Source organism: Ceratotherium simum, chromosome 29 (assembly GCF_057802395.1).
Source record: "Ceratotherium simum simum isolate JZ-2026a chromosome 29, ASM5780239v1, whole genome shotgun sequence".
Taxonomy (NCBI): domain Eukaryota; kingdom Metazoa; phylum Chordata; class Mammalia; order Perissodactyla; family Rhinocerotidae; genus Ceratotherium; species Ceratotherium simum.
This window is the reverse complement of record NC_141928.1, coordinates 37,253,536-37,272,469: the sequence shown is the minus strand read 5'-3', so window position 1 is coordinate 37,272,469 and position 18,934 is coordinate 37,253,536. Positions and strand designations below refer to the sequence as shown.

Below are 18,934 nucleotides of genomic sequence, written 5' to 3'. Positions count from 1 at the left end.
CTTGGGACCTCAGCCCCAACACCTTGATGGTGGAGACGACTCTCGTGGTCTTCCTCCCGGCGGTTGTGAGGAGGAGAGGAGAAGGCCCTACGAGTGGCAGGAGCTGACATTATCGAGAACTGTGTGCTGGCCGCTTCCTGCCCTCTGGCCCTCCACAGTAGCCCCTCCCGGGCGGTGTTGGTGTTAGCCCATTTCATAGAGCAGAAAGCTAAGGCCTCGGCTCCTGCGGAGTAACCTGCCCAGGTGGCAGGGCAGGACGGAGTCCGGTCTTGCTTGCTCCAGAGCCCTTTTAACAAGAGAAAATACAGGGCCCTGAGAGCCAGATCGTGCTTCTGCTTCTGCTGTGAAAGGCGTGATGACACCACCTCGTGCCTCTTCCTCAGTGCTAAATAAATGTGGGTTGGAAGAAGAGAACCCTGGTGGGCCCAGGCGTGACTGTCTTTGGGGGTCCACTGCATCCATCCTTATGTTCCCCTCCTGATCTGTGACAACAGAGTGAAGAAGCTACTGCGGGAGAGAGAGAGGAGGCCACAGGGCTTATCTTGAAGTTTCCCCAGGCTGTCGCTCAGGCCCTTGCCCCTTCCCGCCCGTGAGCGGATGCAGCCCATGCCAGGACTGAGGGTTTGGCGAGTAGAGAGCAGGCTGGATCTCAGTCCCCACATGCCCAGTCAGCTGGTTGCTCTTGTGCAGTGAACAATCTACTCATCCCTACTTGGCTGCCCTGACCCCTTTTCCTGTTTTATGGGAATCTTATTGGGCCTTTTCAGCCTTCAGATAAATAGAGAAGTGAGAGAGACCTTGAGAAATTCAAAACCCCAGCTGGCTCCTGGCTGTCTGGGGACAGAAGGGGGCTCATGAGCCTGAGTCCCTGCTGTGCCCCAGCACCACCCACTGCCCAGCACAGACCCTGGCACCGAGCAGATGCTCAGTGAAGATCTGAGAAGCCACACTGAGTAACGTGTGGAAACAGACACACAAACACGTGCGGGGGTGAGCTCGGAGCCGTCAGCCGCCTACCCACACCACACAGCCGGGCCAGGGGTGGCTTTTCCTGTCCACCTGCTCTTTCGGTGGCTTATTTGGGGACCATGACATGAGCGTGATGGAACTTGAGGGCTCCAGGTACCAGGCTCTCCAATAGCTTGGTTGGATGTTCAGAACATCTCCTGGAGAGACAAGTCCTGCCAACCGCGGGACCCCAGGAACTACTAGGACAGCCCAGAGGCACATTCCTTCCAGCCCAGAGGGCGTGCTGGGGACTTCTGAAGTCCCCTGGATGAGGGGGACGGATGCCTGCACACAGCACTTCTGCTCCCGGAGGAGTTGCCCAGGCTCCCCCTAGTGGAGAGTTGGGGCGCATCGCCTCCCGCGTTCCTGGCGTGTGGCGGACAGGACCGCAGGCCTCCCGCAGCCATGCCCCTGCTCCATTTTTCCCCGGGCCTGGTACATCCATGGTCTCGTGGAGTTCTCACCACATCCCCGTGGGGCCCCTTGGTTACTGCTTTTGTTATAGGCTCAGGGAGAAGAAGGAGCCGGCCCAAGGTGGTGCAGAGCCAGGACTAGAATCCAGGGGACTGCCCCTTCCATCCAACAGCCACATCTGGCCTTGGTCTGCTGACCATCTGCTTGCGTGGCCACACAGCGTGGCTTCCTAGCCTCGGGGCATGAGGCTCCCAGTGGCCACGGGTGCCCATTCTGTGGGCAGGTCAGTCTTTCAATAAATATTTGCAATAGCCTCCGTACTATCTCCCCACTGCCACTTTTACCCCCTTAGTCCATTCTCAACATAGTGGCCAGAGTGAGCCTTTTACAATCTGAGTCAGGTCATGCCCCTCCTTTGCTCACTCAGAGTAGAGGCCAAAGTCCTTACAAGATCTCCCCGTCCCCACTTCCCTCCTTGACCTCATCTTCTACCTCCCCCCTCACTTCCCCTCTCTAGACCTCCTTGCTGCTCCCCAACACACCACCCACACTCCTGCCTCAGGGCCTTTGCACTGGCTATTCCCTCTGCCTGCAGTGGTCTTCCCACAGATATTCATGTGGCTACCTCTCCCTTCCTTTGGCTCTTTATTCACAAGTGACCTTTTTGATGAAGCTATCACTGGCCATTCTATCTAGAATTTCACTGCTTTATGTTTTCTCCTTAACACATGCTGTGTGCTTTATTTTTATTCATTTGTCTTGTTTGTTGTCTGTCTGTATCAGTAGGATCCAAGCTCATGAGGGCAGGGACTGTTGTCTGTCCACAGCCGTGTCCTCAGGGTCTAGAACAGTGCCTGGTACCTGGTAGGCACTCAGGCATATCTGGGGAATAAACGGATGGATGGATGCAGTCTTGACCGTCTGCTGTGCGCCTGGCATCAAGGTGGACACACACCGAGTCTCCCCAGCACACCTGCGGACTCCCCCACCCAGCCCTGCCTTTGCTCCCTTAGGAGGCTTCTCCACTCTTCCTTCCTTGGCCCCCAGAGACACTCCCCACTCCCACCCCTGGTCTTTGCCCCCAAAGCCGCCTGTCAGCCAGGTCTGTGGGCTGGTCACAGAGGACAGGATGAACGTGTGGGCTGGATTGAGGAAAGAAGAGCTCTCCATCAGCACAGCCGATTTCAGGGCTGACCTGCTCACTGCAGGCCTGGGGAAACTGAGGCCTGGACCTGGGAAAGGCCTTGCTGCCGTGAGTCTGTGGTAGAGAAGGGGCTGCGTGGGGCTCCTGCCTCCTGGTCCAGGCTTGTGGACGCTTGTGAGGACGGCCCGAGGGGCGGGCCTGCCTCAGCTCCCTCCACAGCGCGTGTGGGCCGTGTCGCGCTCCTGAGCGAGGGTGGCGGCTGCCCTCCGCCGGCCCGGAGTCCGCCCGCAGCAGCCCGCCCGGCTCGGCGGTCAGCCAGCGGCAGTTTGCCTTCTCGGAGGCTGGCTGCCCTGGGGCCCGATCCACGGGCCTGGGGCCTAGCCGCCAGAGTGCCCCTGAGGACGCCGCGAAACCCCGTCACGTGGGCCGTGCTCCTCCAGCTTGCCTGCGCGGCCCGCCGGAGATCCTCCTCCAGAGCGGGTGCTGCCGGCCTGCGTGGGGTCCGGGCCACCGCGTGTCTGACACGCTCCCCGGGGCGCGGGTGCCGCCGCCCTTGAGGAGCGTCCGCTGGTTCTCACACGCACGCGCACGAGTCCCCTCAGAAGTTTGGACGAACGCTGACACCTGGCCCCACCCCGGGGATCCCGATTTCACTAGCATGGGGTGTGGCCTGGGCGTCGGGGTTTTTAAAGCTCCCCGCATGACTCCAAGGGGCAGCAAGGCTGGAACCGCCGGCCTGGGTCCCTGCGCTTTGTTCTGCCCCTGAGCAGCCCCGCTGCGGGGGAGCCGCACAGCTCACGGGGAAAGGGGCGTGTTGACGCCGGAGGAGGGGGCAGCCTGGGGCCGCATCCCACTCCCCGCAGCCCTGGGGGAGGGCAGCCCCGGGGCGGAATGGGGCTGCAGGTACTGAGGGAGGGGGCTGCTGAGTCTGAGGCCCGCAGTGCGGGGCGGAGAGCCCAGGGAGCCCTTCCAGGCAGAGGAGTGACCAGGAGAGCTGACGCGGCTGGGTGGCCCCTCAGAGCCCCGATCTTCGGCTTTGCTCTTGACCCCGACTCTGATAGAGAAACAACCCGCTTCCCCGCATCGGCCCAGCCCACCTCCCTACCTTGTCTTCACGCTGCCCGACAGCCACCCGGGATCCGCATAATTTATGTGTGTGTTGTCCCCTCCCGCGGACTGCGGGCTCTCAGTGGGCAGGGACCGTGTCTGATTCATCTGCACCTCCCCAGGCCCAGGCCCTGCGCGCTGGGGCAGGAAAGGCGTGCGGAATTGAGTGTGTCCTCCGGGGGGCCCTGGGGCTCAGGGCCTCTGTGCTGCTGAGCTCCTGGTGCACGGCAGAGCCCGCGCCTCGTGGTGGTAATTGTGGAGGTAAATCTTGTCTGGTCTCCTCACAAACACTTGGTGAGGCATTCCATAAATATGTCAGCAACAGCATTAAAATTTGATGGCAGGCAGCACGGGTCGGGACTAGCACTGTGACTTCCCAGCAAGGTATGACACCATCACCTCCCTCTCATTAGTCAGTGGCAGGACGCTCAGGCCTCCGCTCCCAGCAGGCCCAGCCAGGGGGAGGCGGTTTCTTCAGAGGAGGACCCCTGGCTGCTGGAGGGACAGGCCAAGGTCTAGGCCACCAAAAAGCTGGCATTGGGCTGAGAGGAGGAGGCCCTGAGGCTCTGGGAACCTGCCAGAAGGGGACTGGGGCCGTTTTCTGAGTCTGGGTGCCCGTGAAAGGGGCTGGGGACTTGTTTCAGCTTACAGGCAGCCTGATGGAAATTGTCTATTTGCCCACAAAAGGCCTCAGAGAACATTTAAAGGGCGTGGGGTTGGACTCATCATTTCAGCGAGCAAAGGGGCATTTGGGCAGGAATCAGAGGAGAATAATATTCCTTAACGGCAGAAAGATTGGAAACCAATCTTGTCTACCTCCCACCCCACCATTGTCCATTTGGGGAAACTGAGGCTAAGTGAGCCTGAAAGGGATATGCTCAAGGTCACACTGTGGTAGAGACAGAACAAGATCAGGGGCCCTGACTCCTAGTTCGAGGCTTTCCCTACAATAAAAATTTTGGGGCACTTGTTGAAATACAACAAAACCATCTGGTCTCCAACCCCGTCTCGCTGGGGCCCAGCACGGCCGTCCAGCTGCGAAGCACGTGGCTCTCTGGGAAATGGAAACAAGGCCCATTCTGCATGTTCGCCCTCCCCCTCGCCCTCTCTCTCGGTTTTTCTCTTCTCTCTGCTTTTCTGAAGGCCTCTCGGGTGGGCCTGCACTGGCGGGAGGAGGTTTTCCAGGGACAGATCGATGCTGTGCGCTGGCGGTCCAGGCTGACAGGCCTGACCTTCACAAGTTTACCGGGTTCTCCTCCCCGTTGGGAGCTCAGGAAGGCTAGCTCTGGAGACAGGGAGATTGAGAAGCCTGGCCTTCAGGGGGCTTGGCCGGGGGTGGGTGCCACGAGGACAGAGGAAGGGAGCACCTTAGCTGAGAGCCCTTGGAGGTCAGTTATCTAAATCTCTCCTGTACGCACCACTTTCGAGAGAAAACTGGGGCTGGGCGAGGAGAAGGCACTTGACCAAGGTCACTCAGAGAGGCTTTGACAGAGCCCTGGGATCCAGTGTGTGCGTGTGCATGCCCACACGCACCCATATAGACACATGTGTATATATATGTATATGTATGCGTTAGACATATCATTATATATGTATATACGCAGGTATGTGTGTGATATGTATATTGTGTACATACATGTATGTTATATATGTAATATGGTGTATAATGTAGTAATGCAATATACATACTATTGTGTATAGTCCACATGTATTTGAAAGGCTGACTGTGCCTGTGTGGGGTGCTGGAGTCACGGTCACTCTAGGCATGGACAGCAGCGCACCGGCTACCCACTGACCCCGAGCCGCGGCACATCGTGCAGTTCCACAAACCACGGGAGGAGCTGGAGAACTCTCACGGTCCTTTTCACATCTTTCCTTCCTCCTCCTCCTCTGCGAAGATGTTCTCTCAAAGCCCAGTTTGAATCCTTCAGAAACAGAACTTGGCTGCGAAGTCACTTTGAAAGACTTTCTGTATGTTAATTACAGCTGGCCAAGGTCTCGGGCAGAGGTGGGAGCCCACCATCTGCAGATGGGGTCGGCCCCCAGCGCGCTCTGCAAATCCCCATCATCTGGCAGGTGTCGTTTTGGGTTAATTAAGAGCTACACTGAGCCCGTTTACCTGTCACTTCTGAGAATTTTAGGAAACTTCGACTTTCTTGCCATCGCTGAGCTTTCGGTGAAGGGGAAATTGAAAACATCTCTGATTCTGACCATCCTCCTGGCCCTGGAATCTCCATGGCGGCTGCACCAAGTGCATTTTCTAGGGGCCTCTTTTAAACTTTTTATTTCAATCTGTCCTTTCTACTTACCTCGTTGGTTTTTACAGCCTGCTCTTCTGTATTTGAAGACAGTGCTGTTTGTGGGAAACCCACCATTTATTCTAAATTTCTTAAGCCTCTGCTTTTTTTCTGAGTCTTTGAGGAAAGACATAGGTTCCTCAGCTTTGCTCTGTTTAGTGGCTTTGGAAGGGCTCTGGGTTTGCGGGTCAGGGGCCTCTCAGCAATCGGGGTTTGGGTCGTCGGTGCTAATTTGGAGCTCCACTTTCATGGGGGATGGCTCTGCCAGATCCCAGGTAACAGGGTCCCAGTCGATCAAAGGCCCCCTTCTCCAGCATGAGAGAACTTTCTTCTCTGGGTGTTGATATGTTCTGTATCTTGGTGGAAGTTTAGGTTACACAGTGTATACATTTGTCAAAAGGCAGCAATAGTACATTTAAGATTTGTGCATTTCACTATGTGTATGCTTTACATCAAAAGATAAAACTTGTACACAAATAATGAATTTCAGTTAATGATGTGCATGCTAAAGTACTTAGGGGAAAATATATTGATGTTTGCAATTTACTTTGAGATGCATAAAAAATAAGATGAATGAAAGGATAGAGGGATGGAGAGATATACCATAAGCGAGTATAAGAACATATTAGTGGGAGAATCAGGCAGTGGGTACACAAGTGTTCACTATAAAATTCTTTCCACTTTGCTGTGTGTATGAAAATTTGCAGACATACCAGGGGTGGGGAGGAGTGTGCAGGGAGGACTTCCCCACCTGCTGGCCCAGCCCAGTGAAGTGGTCCTTGGGATGGTGAGAGCCCTGGGGCCTGGGAATACGGCGGGGTGTTACGGGGTGTTACCCTACTCTGTCCCTCCCTGGTTGTGTGGCCCTGGGGGAGGGGAGGGTGAGGGAAATTGTCTCTCGAGTTCGTCCCAGTCCTAATAATCTGGGCCTATGAGTGACAGCAGAAGTTGGTGAGGTTCAATGTAAGATAAATTTGTGGTGTGGAGGCTGGTGGTGTGGAGGCTGACTTTACCTCCTGTCAGTTCCGGGAAGGAGCATGTTGCTTGGGGCTGGGTGGGAATGCAGGGGTGGTTGCCAGTCCCTCGGATGTCCCGTGAGAAGCCAAGTCCCTTGAGTCCTGAGCCGCAGCATCCTTGGCTCTAAGATCTTCCACGGGCTGTTGTGAGATGGAGCACCATGCCCTCGGGAGGCTTAGTAACTGCCCGTGTTCTCTCTCCTTCGAGTCTCGCCCTCATTTTTTTTCTCCAAGAGCCCCAATACAGATAGTTCCCCAGCAGCCCTGTCCCTCTGCCTTCCTGGCCTCTGAGGGACTCCACGAGCCTGGCCTCTGCCAAATCCCTTCTGTGTTCTGAGCCTCAGTTTCCCCATCTGGAAAACCTGAATGTGTTGAGTGTGGGGCTCTCTGGGCCCCCTGCCCCTTCCTGTTTTGACAGTCCTGCAGCTGTGTGTTTCCTTCTGTCCCTAGCTTTCCTCCTCACACCTCCCCAGGATCCGGGGCCGTGGGGTGGGAGCGGGGGCTGTGGTTGGAGGTGTGGGCTGGGGCAGGAACGCCTGGGTTTGTTTTCTCCCCCATCCATGAAGAGAGGCACCAAATCCTCACCAGGACTGTTAAGCCGTTTCATCTTCTCCACAAGCTTCAGAAGTAGGGCCTTTCCTTCCCTTCATTTTACAGATGAGGGCACTGAGGCTTGAGAGGTACATTCACATGCCCACAGCCACCGGCTGCAAGGGGCAGAGCCTGGCCTGAGCTTGGGTCTGTCTGACTCCCAGGACCATTTTCCGTCGTCTCCTCCAGGGTGGGCAGCTCTGGGCAGGACTGGAGGCTGGAGCACACCTGTGGGTGTGACCCTGGCTGTGATCCTGAAAGGGGCCAGCCCTCTGTTCTCAGCAACTGGAGAGGGGGAATCAGGGCCGTGTGCCTGGAGTCCCATTCTGCAGCCTCTGCCTGCCTGCCCCACCCCGCCTTTACACGGTGCAAAGAGTACCAGCAACAGCTGGCCGGCACCTCCCAGCACCGTGGAATCAAGACAGGCCTGACTCAGACCCTCGTTCCACGCCTTGTGGAAAAGTCTCACGTCCTGCCCAGGGTTTCTGCCGCGGTTCCAGGGGAGGCTGTCTTTCGCCCGCTCCGCTCTGGCTCAGGCTTCCTGGCGGCACCGAATTCTCGCGCTCTGTGATCTACACTGCTCTTTTCTCGGACCACATTCTTCATCTCAAGCCCACTGGCCCCCCACAGGGCACTCAGCCCCTTCCTTTGATTTGCACGTGGGGAGGAAACACCAACCCAGTCGTACAAGGCGTTTGGGTGTGTAGCAGCTTTTCTGACTCTCTGGAGATGTGGTGGGTGGGGGAGGGAGCCCCCAGAAAGGATGACTTAAAATGCGAATCTAGACGCCTGCTTCCTCAGTGCGCTTCAGCCCTTCCCTCCCACGGGGGGGCACGCGCATCTCCCTCTGTCTGTCCCTTTGTCGCTCTCAATAGCAAACCTCCCACAGATCACGTTCTTCCCTTGCCGTATGACCTACCCCTGAACCCAGTTCTGGCCTTCCCTTTGCGTGTCCAAGGACTCAGTGGACTGGGGGCCTGACCCAGTTTTCAGAGGAGGCTTTTCCCATCCTTTCCCCGACCTCCCCAGTCTCCCTGGCCTGGGAGAGGGGAGTTTCATTCTTCCAGTGCCATTACCTCATTCACCTCTCACCTGTCCCGTGATTGTAGGTGTTCTTGTTAGACCCGTATTCAAGATGACGAGACTCTGGCCAGAGAGGTTCAATCACTTTCCCAAGGCCACACAGCCAGTAAGTGGAGGGTTGACCACAGAGCGTGCTTTGTCCCAGCCCTGCCACAGGAATGCCCAGCCCACCCCATGGGCATGCCCTCCCTGCCCCCTGCCCCCAGCACCGTATGCAGTGCTGACTGGGAGCAGTCTCACAGGGTCCAGTCCTGTTTCCCCTGGGACTGCTCACTCCTCGGGGGCTGGGGATGGAGGAGATCATGACACGTGTTTTGTTGTTGAGAGTTCTTAGGGGCTTTTGTGTGGTGACTCCAGACAGCCCAGGAGCTGTCTCTGAGGAGGGCCCACGTGCTGCATGCCCCCGGATGGAGGTCTCACTGTCCACTGAGTGACAGCCACCTGGCCTGAGGGGGCACTCTAGTCAGACCTCAGAGAGGCTTTTCTGTTAATGCCTAAAGGAAAGGTTTCCTGATTTAAGGGGCTGGTATTTTTGAGAGATGCCGAAAGCATGGATCAGTTAGTGGAAAGAGGCGAGGGGTCTGTGGCGTCCTTGGTGCTGGGCAGTCACAAGGGAAGGTGGTTATTGTGTGATCTTTGTCTTGGGCCATCTGGCTGCACCTCTGGGGGCCCCAGCAATGAGCCAGCAGTGGACTGTCACTTTCTGCCCTGAGACTAGCGTCCTGCACTTGAGGAGCATCATGTCGTGTCTAGATGGTGCAGCTCTGTCGTCTACTGGGCTCCCCTTCCCACTCGCTTAGACTGTGGCAGCAGCCCCCTGGCTGGTCTCCCTGATCTCAGGCTCGCCTCCTCCACCCTGTCCTCCAGATTCTGGCCCTCCCTAGTCTGACGGCTTCCCTGGGGCCCAACCCTAACGGGAATAAAGCATAAGGTTCCTGCCCCACTGTGCTCTGCTCTGCGGCTCACCCTTGCTAGGGCCTCACGAAGACCTGGCCATGGAGGGTCATAGCCTGACCAGTCCCACCCTGGACCTTTGCTTGTGTCTGAGGTGCCCTGCCTCCCTCTGCTCATCAAAATCCTATCCATCCTGGCTCACATGCTTTTCCACCCCAGAAAGTGTCCCCATGCTCTCCCCAGACATTCTCTGGGCTGGGCAAGATTCACTTTCCTAAGCTGCTGTCGTGAGGTTTGAAGGAAGGAAGGTGAATGCTCCTCGAGCGCCACGATGGTGGTGAATTCAGCAGGGGAAACGGAGCAGGAGGTTGGAGCCTCCAGACTCCAAGAAAGCCAGCATCAGGGGGCACCCACAGAGCCCCAAGGGGGCCTCCCTCCCTACGAGGAGCACCGCGGCCCCTGAGGAGCAAGACTCAGGCTCAGCAGACAGGAGGGGCCTTTAGACGTCACTTGGTGGGATCTGCCCTTTACAGGTGGGAGATGGAGGCCCGGGGGGAGGGCAGTGTCACCAGGGCGCAGGGCCCTGGGCTGCACGACAGGAGGCTGGTCTTGGAGTTGCCTCCTGGCCTGGCCAAGTCCCCTACCTTCCTGAGGGTCCATTTCCTGACATATAAAATCTGGACAGTTGTCCCCATCTTGTGAGCTTCACAGAGTCATCAGGAGGGTTAGATGAGATTCTGGATGCCCGAGAGGCCTTGGTGACCGCTATCGGGTCATTGTCACTGTGGCCGATATTTGCTGAGCATTCGCTGTGTGCTGGGCACTCTGTGGACTATTTGTTCAGTCTGTACAGTGACCACATGTGGTGGGATCTAGTGATTGCCTGTACCTAACTGAGACGAAACTGAGGCACAGAGAGGTTGAGTGACCTGCCAAAGGTCACAGAGCTCGGAAGAGGCAGACCCAGAATCTGAACCCAGGCAGTCTGGCTCCAGAGCCCTTGCTCCCGGCCTTTGTGCCAGGCTGACTGAGGACCGCGGGGTTCAGTGGCAGCACGCGGGCTTGGACCTGGTCAGTCTGCTCTTCCCGGCCATCTTTGTGGCCAGGCTGGGCCAGGTCTGCAGCCAGACAGCTTCCTTGGCGATTGAGGACTTAACCTCTCCACCTCTCATGGGGTGAGGGCTCCTTGCACTCAGCGAGATTCCTGTGTGGCGCTTTGGATGCCATCCCAGAGTCCCCAGCAGGTGGCTGGCCCAGCCTCGAGGTCAGCCTCATGCCCGGAGATGGTCAAGCTCCCCTTTCCCAGAGTGCACACTCTCACCGGGCGTCTCCCAAGATAGGGTTTGCGCTGAGGGTGCCCGCCACACCATCTAGGACACCAGGCAGGTGGGCCCTGGGGTCATTTCTTCCCCCGAGGAGCAGGAGGGGAGGATGGGGGGAACCTGGGCAATGCATCAGAGAAATGGTTTGAATCCTGGCATACAGTGGGTGCTTACTACACGCCTGTCAGGCAATGTGTGTGTGTATGTGTGTGTGTGTGGGGGGCATGCTCTGTGTATGGGGACCAATGACAGAAGCAGTGGGAGCCATCAGCCCTGTCCCCGGTTGACTGAGGAGTGCCCATTCTTTCATTCGTTTCTTCATTCAACAAATAGTTTTCAATGCTGGCTGGATGCCAGGCCCTGGGCTAGACGTTGGGACAGAGACGTGAACTCAGCAGACAAAATCCATGTCCCCATAGAGCTTACGCCCAGTGGAGGAGGCAGAATTAACAAGATCAGCACAATAAACAGGATGTGTTGGATTGTGATCAGTTCTGTGGAGAAAAGTACAGCAGAAAAGAGGACGGGGTGGAGGGAGTTTCCGCTTTAAATGTGGTGGTCCGGAGATGACGCTGGAGCGAAGCCGAGAGGGAGGTGGTGAGGGCCGTGTGGCCACCCAGGCCAGTGTCACAGGTGGAGGCAGGCGAGCTGGGGATTCATGGAGCACCAACGGGCTCTGTGGCTGGGGCACTGCACTGGGGCAGGGGGAGTGCCGTGCAGGTGCAGAGACGGGTCAGACGGGGACCTGAAGGGCAGACAGTCCCACGTCACAGGAGACTCCAGGGCAGATCGGGCGAGTCCCGTGCTATGGGACACTGCGGGGACAATGCACTGAGGAGGGGCAGGAGAAGGGGCTGTTCAGGGGAAGAGGTATCCAAGGGGGCTTCTAGAAGGCCAGGCATGGTGGGCAAAACTGACTTAGGTACGCCCCCTAAAGGAGTTGGAGCTGTTTATGGCCCTTCGCCAATTTGGGGATCAGATGGGGGGTGGGTGCAGGATGGATGACACGGACACAATGGACTAATTAACTCCAGCTGAGTGGACCCTAGACTTGCGCTTTGGGGGAGAGCTCAAGGAGGCTTCCTGGTAGAGGTGGCCCTGGAGCTGGGCCTGGCAGACAGGTGCGGAGCTGCTAGATGGAGATCCAGAGACAGCCTTTGCCAGCACAGCCCGATGGCCTGGGCCAGGCGCAGTGCTGTCAGGAAGTGCCTCTGATGGGGCAGCTCCGTGGGCACCAGGAGCCCGGTAGGGAGGGTGGCCGTACCCCTTCTCCAGGCTGCTGTGTCTCTCCACTCCCCTACCCTGCCCCTGAGGAGGAGGAGGAGGAGGCAGAGGAGGCGGAGGCTGGGCTGCTGCAGCCCAGCACTGTCACCGTGCTCTCCCTCTGTCCGCCGGAACCTGACACCCTGACCACTGAGGCATAAAAAACAGAGAATTGGAAGGCTCAGCCTGTCAGGCTGGGAGTGCCCCCTAGAGAGGCCTGAGGAGGAGCGCACGTGTGTGTGTGTGTGTGTGTGTGTGCTCGCTCTGCCTGCGGTTGCCTGTGGAAGTGGGGAAGAGGCTGCTGGCCCCTTGGCCCTGCTTTATTGTTCCTGCCGCACCTGCTGGAGCCCCGGGGGCCCCCATTTGGGCTGAGGCCACTGGGGAAAGAGCAGTGCTGGGTCCTGACATGTGGCCGGTCCTTTCTGGAGGCTCCTGCCCTTTGGCATCCTTGAGAAGAATCCATGGAAGCATGTTTGGGCCCAGGGTGGTCTCGGGGAGCTGTGTAACTCCCGTCACCACTGCCGGGGAGGGGCCCACATGCTCTGTGACCAGTGGCTTAAAGAGCCACTCAGCAGCCAGTTACGGATGCAGCCTGTGCTGGGCACAGGGGGGCCTGCAATGAGTCAGACCCAAACCCTGCCCTCGGGGAATCCCGGGGGGCAGACGGGCGGTGTCCTGCTGCAGAGGCAAGGCGGGAGGTTGGAGGCCAGGGTTCTGAACTCCTCTCCTGTGCCTGCCTGGTGGGAAAGAGGCTCTCCTGGGCTGGAAGTGAGAGCGCAGGGAAGTGCCGACGCCAGTATCACGGCCCTATGAGCAGCTGGGCGAGGGCGCCCCATCCTCAGTCCCACCAGCCCCACACACCCCATGCTGCCCCACCCGGCACAGCTTGGGGTTCCTGCCTGAGCACGCCCGGAGCACTAACGGCTGCCCCTTCCCCAACACCCAGAAGACCCAACCCTGTCCCTCTCCGTGCCCCCAGCCCTTTGGCCTGTCCCTTCATCACAACAAAGTGCCGTCTGCCTCCTCCTGGCAGAGGGCCAGAGTGTATGTCTCATCTTCCCCATCTGCCCGAGGCCCTGGGAGCTGCCCCCTCTGGATTCACAGCACAGAGGACCAGACTGGATTCGAGGTCACCTTGTGCTTCTCAGTCCAGAGCCGCTCAGGACACACGTGGGAAGTGGAACTAAATCCACGCTGGGGTCCTGGAGTGGCCTCAGTTGGGGCTGAGAACCAAGCAGTCTGTGGCTTTTGCCTTGGGTGGGTGTATCCGGGCCATTTTGTGAGAGGCCCTGGGCATCAGTCTTCTTACCTGTAAAGCGGGCCAGTCACCTCAGGGAATGCCTGGCACGTGGTCGTTTCCCAGTGCACAGGTGAGAGGCTGGTCTTCACTCCCACTGATAAGACAAAGTTAGGGGGAAATACAGACAATGCCAGTGACAGCTGTCCACTGATAAGGGAGTGGGCCGCACCTGCCTTTACTGGTTACAGGAAGTGCCTGCAGTTTATGTAAGAGGCAAATACCACTGGCATTTTCCGAACCTGACCTGACATTTGGTTCCTGTTTCTCTCCCCGCCCCCCACATGCAGGGAGTGAGTTTTCTGGGAGCCCCTACAGCCACCCTCAGTACCCCTCGTACAACGACTCCTGGAGGTTCCCCAACCCGGGGCTGCTCGGTGAGTACTGGTGGAGGCCTGCGGGGCCCTGGGCCATTGGCTGCCCCCTCGGGCCCCCTCACTGGGCCAGGTTCCTTCGACATCCTGAGGTCTGGTCACTGTGGTGGGGTGGGCAGCTTGCCCCAGACACTTGTGATATGGCAGTTGTGATGGGGTCCCCGGACAGTCACACCACTCCAGGCCTGCTCGTGCCCTCATCCCTCCCCCAGATGCATTGGTGGATAAGGGGAAATGGCACAGAAGGGCAATGGAGGAAGAAAGGGCATTGAGGGAGAAAGAGGAAGGTAGGGAAAGTGCCCGCCCAAGAGTAACTTGTGTTTCTTAAGAATCAGTAAATATTCCCATGAGAAATCTCTAAATAAAAGGCAGAAAGGAGGCCAACTCAGATTGATTGGTAGTGACCACAGTCTTGATAAGGACTCTGAGATTGATTATTGATGTCTGCCATGGACATCCTCAGAGCCAGCTCCATTGGAAATTCATTGCCCTGTGGCTGGAGGCCTGCCAAGGCATGCCATTCCGAGGTCAGCTGATGCCTAGCCTATGCCCAGGCCTCAGACTGGCAGATTGTCCATGGCTGGGGCCAGCCTGATCTGTGAACATCATCTAGATATTTGGGCCACCCCAAAGACCCAGCAGGGCTAACTCAGCCCTCAAAAAGCCAAGGAGAGCCTTTTGTTTTGTTGAAATACACTTACATGAAACCAGCTCCTGAGTGCCAGCTGGAGCTGAAGGTTCTGGAGCATGAAGCAGGGGCCCAGGGCTCACAGATGTCACTCCCCACCTGGGGGTGGAGCCAGCCAATCAGCCTGCAGGTAGCAACAGTGGTCGCTCCCTGGCCGTCAGCTGGGGAATTCCCACAAAGATCAGCCATGGAAGGGCCTCTGAGACCATCCAGGTTTGTCTGTCCAGCTGGACAAGGCCTGCTTAAGTAAGAACCTGTTAATTCCCTGGATCCTGAATTATTCTAGGACCAAGAAAAAAAGACTTCATCAGAAAAGCAAGAACCTGATGTCTTCAAATGCAAGTTGCCAGGCCATGGGTCTGTGCAGGAGGCTGTGAAGTCACAGTCTTGACCCCTTCCCAAACCTGCTTTGGTGATTAGGGCAGACATGTGACATGGACACCGCCCCCTCCTGGCTACCACCCTTCCATGCACGCAGGCCTCGGGGTGCCCAAACCATTTTGGTGTGTCATGCAAAACTTGTGGGTAAAATACGCAACAATGCCAATTTGTGCTGCAGGTCCCTGTGCCTGGAGATGTCAAGGTTTATAGAAGACTAGGCTCTTACTATCTGTGGCCTCCCGGAGGGGCTGAATCTGTGTATTGATTGCAGACTTCTTTTTTGTTCTGGTAAAAATTACTTCTAAGCACTGAGCCAGGTCCCTACTTACCTAGCGCTTTTCCTTAAACAACCACCGGAGAGGCCCTGGGCTCTGAGTTGGCCCAGCTCTCAGCCTCAGGAGGCAAAGGCTGGCCATGGTCTCCCTGAACCAGAGTCTTTCAGCAGGGCTGGGGGTGGGGAATGGGTCTGAAGGCCTGAGCCTGGGAGTCCCTCCCTGCAGATCTGCCTGAGACTGAGCCCTGGTCCCAGACCTTCTGCGAGGCTCACAGGGGCCATGGCACAAAGGAGGCCTGGGCCAGGCTGTGGGAGGGGTTCCTTATGATGGGGCTGCGACCCCAAGGAGGCACTGTTGACCTAGGATGTCCATGTATGGCTGTGCATTGCCCAAGGGGACAACGGGGGGCTGAAATCCAGCCCATGCCTGGCACAAAACCTGAGCCCTGGCCCAGGCTACAGCTGCCTGGAGGGGGCACCTTTTCCTAATTTTCGCAAGGTGTCCAAGAGACTCATTTGCCTGGGAGTTCAGGAGGCAGAGAAGTGGAGAAGGAGCCACTCAGGCAAGTGTGGCAAAGGGGTGGAGTAGGAGGCGGGTGGTCTGTGGGGCCACAGATGGGGGACCTCGAGTGCCAGACTGGGAAGTCTGGACCTGACTGTGTGGGCAGCCAGGAGCCCAAGGGGATGGCGAGGGGAGGGTGGGACTAGACTGCGTCTGCGGCCACTGCTGCTCAGCCTCAGTGAAGTGCCTTCACGTCTCCAAGTGTTAGACGTGGGCTGCGTGCCTGCTGTGGAGAAGGTGCAGACTGTGTCCTGGGAGCTCATAGGCTGGGGCAGGGGGCCTCGGGCAAGTGTGTGTGTGCTGGGAGGTGCGCAGTGTCCTGAGGGGGGCCGGAGCCAGTGTGGACAGGAGGAAGAGGAATCAAAACCCTGCTCATTTAAGTAAGCACTTGCTAATCTCTGGCAAGGCGCCGGGCAAAACCCTTCGTGTGCGTTATCTCGTTTTATCCCCTCAGCTAGGGGCACATCCTCTTGTCTCTCTTATACAGAAGAGAGACTCAGAAAGGTTAATTAATTTACCTGAGGTCACGCAGCACGCAGGTGGCAGAATGAGGACTCAAACTCCGGTCACCCTGCCAGAGCCTGCATTCATAACCAGTGTGTCGTGTGGTGCTCTCACCCTCCCTGACAGATTGATTCACAGTCTGAATAGTACAGCCAGGCCTCATGCCTCCATAGGAACAGCCTGGAGAGTCCTAAACACTCAGACCATGTATGTGAGGAGAACAGCTCTGGTCTGTCTTTGAAAGCCAGGTTATTGTATATATCTGTCAGGATTACAGTTGCAACAACAGAATCCAGTCTGGCGGGTTTAAGCAGAAGACAAATTTATTAAGGTATTTTGGGGCTCCCAGAGTCTCCTGGAGGACCAAAGAGACAGACGCGGGACACGGCCAGGGGTGACACCAGCACACCCCCAGGGCCGCTCTAGCGTAAACAGTCCTGTCGCTGCCAGTCAGCACGCCCAGCAGCTCGCTTTCTGCTGCTGCTTCAGCCAGGGAGCCACCCAGAGCCGGATGCTCTGCCACCACTCCCAGCAGATGGAGGCCCTCGGCCCCCTCCCTCAAGTTGCTGCCTTCCCAGCTGAGGTCATAGGCAAGAGGGTCTAATCGGCAGAGCCCAGGTGACACACCTGTGCCCTGGCCACAAGGGAAGCTGGGAGAATGAGTTCTGGCTCCTAGCTCAGAGAGGCGAGCCTTACACCACAGGAAACTGCAAACACAGGGAAAGTTTGAACGCTGTTGGGCAGCTAGAGACATGAGAAATGGCCCCTGGACTGCCCAAGTCTAGAACCAAGGAGTCATAGTCAGGTCATCAAGCAGTCTGGGCCTCAGCTGCCTCAGGAATAAAAGGAGGGGAATCGCCACAGGCAGCTTCATTCAAGCAGGAGCTGAACACGATGCTCTCTTGAGGTCCGTGGCCTCGAATAAGCAGTGATCCACTCTCCTGAAGAGGTGGGAGATGCCAGGCTCAATCTGCCACAGTCTTGCAGATAAGTCCTGCGGATCTGCCTCAGATGGAGCAGGCCCATCCACATCTAGCAGCCTACTCCCCGCCAGTGTCCTCAGGGCTTTAGTGAAAGGAATCCCACTGGGCAGGAGAGGTAGGCTGATGGTCTCTGCTCTCTGGGGAGTGCACCGGGCTGTGTGAACCTGCTCTGAGGCTCCTGGTGCTCCCGCTGGGGCAGTGGGCACTGTGGCGACAGGTGAGCCCCTCCACGCACCGCCGCACGGGTGCTCGTGCCCTCACCCTCTCGCACACACACACTGCCCACACCTCGGCCGGTCCGGGTATGCCTCCCCCACAGAAACATGGCCAGAGTGCGGATGGGTAGTGCCAACTCTGGAGAGCGTCCTTCCCCGCTGAGCCTCCTCTGGGGAGCCACCCACGGGGTGTCCAGAGCGGCCCAGCTGGGGTGCCGAGGCCCAGCATCCAGTCGGGGCCCAGGCTGGTGATGGCCATGGACGTGGGCGGGGCAGGCAGGGCCGGCGGTGGAAGGAAGGCCTCCGAGGTCAATTAGGATTCACTCTAAAGGGATTAGAGAGCGTGTAGGAGCCCGGAACGACTGTGTCAAGAAGTAAATGGCTGATAATGTGAATTAGAGAGGAAAAATGACAGAAGCAAGGACAAGTGTATTCTAGATGGAGGTCTAATGGGCCCCAGGAAGACAGAGTAGGTGATGTTTTCATTTCTCACCGTAAATGCAAGTGTCTTGGATCTCGCCGTGGAGTTCTCGCGCCAGGGCCGCTGGGCAGCCTGGCCCAGTGATGAGGCTTTGAGAGGGAGTGAGTCAGAGCCGAAGGCGAGAGGCAGCCGGCGGGGGACTCGGAGGAACGGGCCGGGTTCCCCCGAGGAGTCGTACTTTCATTTCCTGTCCCTTGAGGCCTGCATGGGGGCAGCCCCTGTGGTCTGCCTGCTCCTGTGCCATGGCCAGGCCTGTGGGGATGGCCCCCACCACATATGTCCCTCTCACCTGGGGCCGGGGCCCGTCTGAAGGCAGGACGCAGGGCTGACACTGCAGATGCTCCCTGGGTGACTGACCGTCCTGATGCTGTCCCCATCCCGCAGAAGAGAGCAGAGGGAGCCGATGGGCGTTTCTGAGTCAGGGCTCTGACCCGGGGAGGTGACAGAGGAGGCAGCATCTCTGGAATACTTAGGAATTGGTGTCCATGCTTCTGGAAAAGCACAGTGAGGCACTGCCCACTCCTCCAGTGCCATTGCTGCCTGAGCCTCACTGACCTCCTGGAGGGCCGGCAAGGGGGAGTGTAGCCGCTAGTCAGGGCTGAGTTTGGAAGGGATCCTGCCCTCCTGATGACACACTGGCTGTGTGACCTCGGGCAAGCTACTTACTCTCTCTGTGCCTTGGTTTCCTCATCTGCTAAATGGGGACAATACTAGTTCCCACCTGAGAGAATTGTTGTAGAAATTAAAAGAATTAATGGATACAAAGGGCTTAGAAAAGTGTCCATTTCCGAAGCACTTTCACATCTGTATCTTATGGTGCCCTCAAATAGCTGCACTGTGACCCCCTTTTACAGATGAGAAAACTGAGGCTCAGCAGAGCGAAGGCACTTGTTAAAGGTCACAGAGCCTGACTGCAGGCTCAGGGCCCTGGTGCCCGGTTATGCTTTCTAGGAGAATTGCCAGGATTAGTTTGGATTTGGGAGAGATTCCAGATTAAATAAGTCCCCTCCCCTGGAGAATTAGGAAGCTTACTGTC

The 18,934-nt window shown here is 57.5% G+C and overlaps 1 protein-coding gene across 1 annotated transcript in view; it reads left to right on the top strand.

The window, feature by feature from the left end:
- PAX5 (paired box 5) overlaps window positions 1–18,934 on the top strand; it is a 192,188-nt gene that overhangs the window by 167,279 nt on the left and 5,975 nt on the right. Inside the window, exon 9 of the mRNA XM_004423228.3 lies at window positions 13,727–13,813. Coding sequence (XP_004423285.1) covers window positions 13,727–13,813 — 87 coding nt within the window. The remainder of the gene's footprint in view (window positions 1–13,726; window positions 13,814–18,934) is intronic.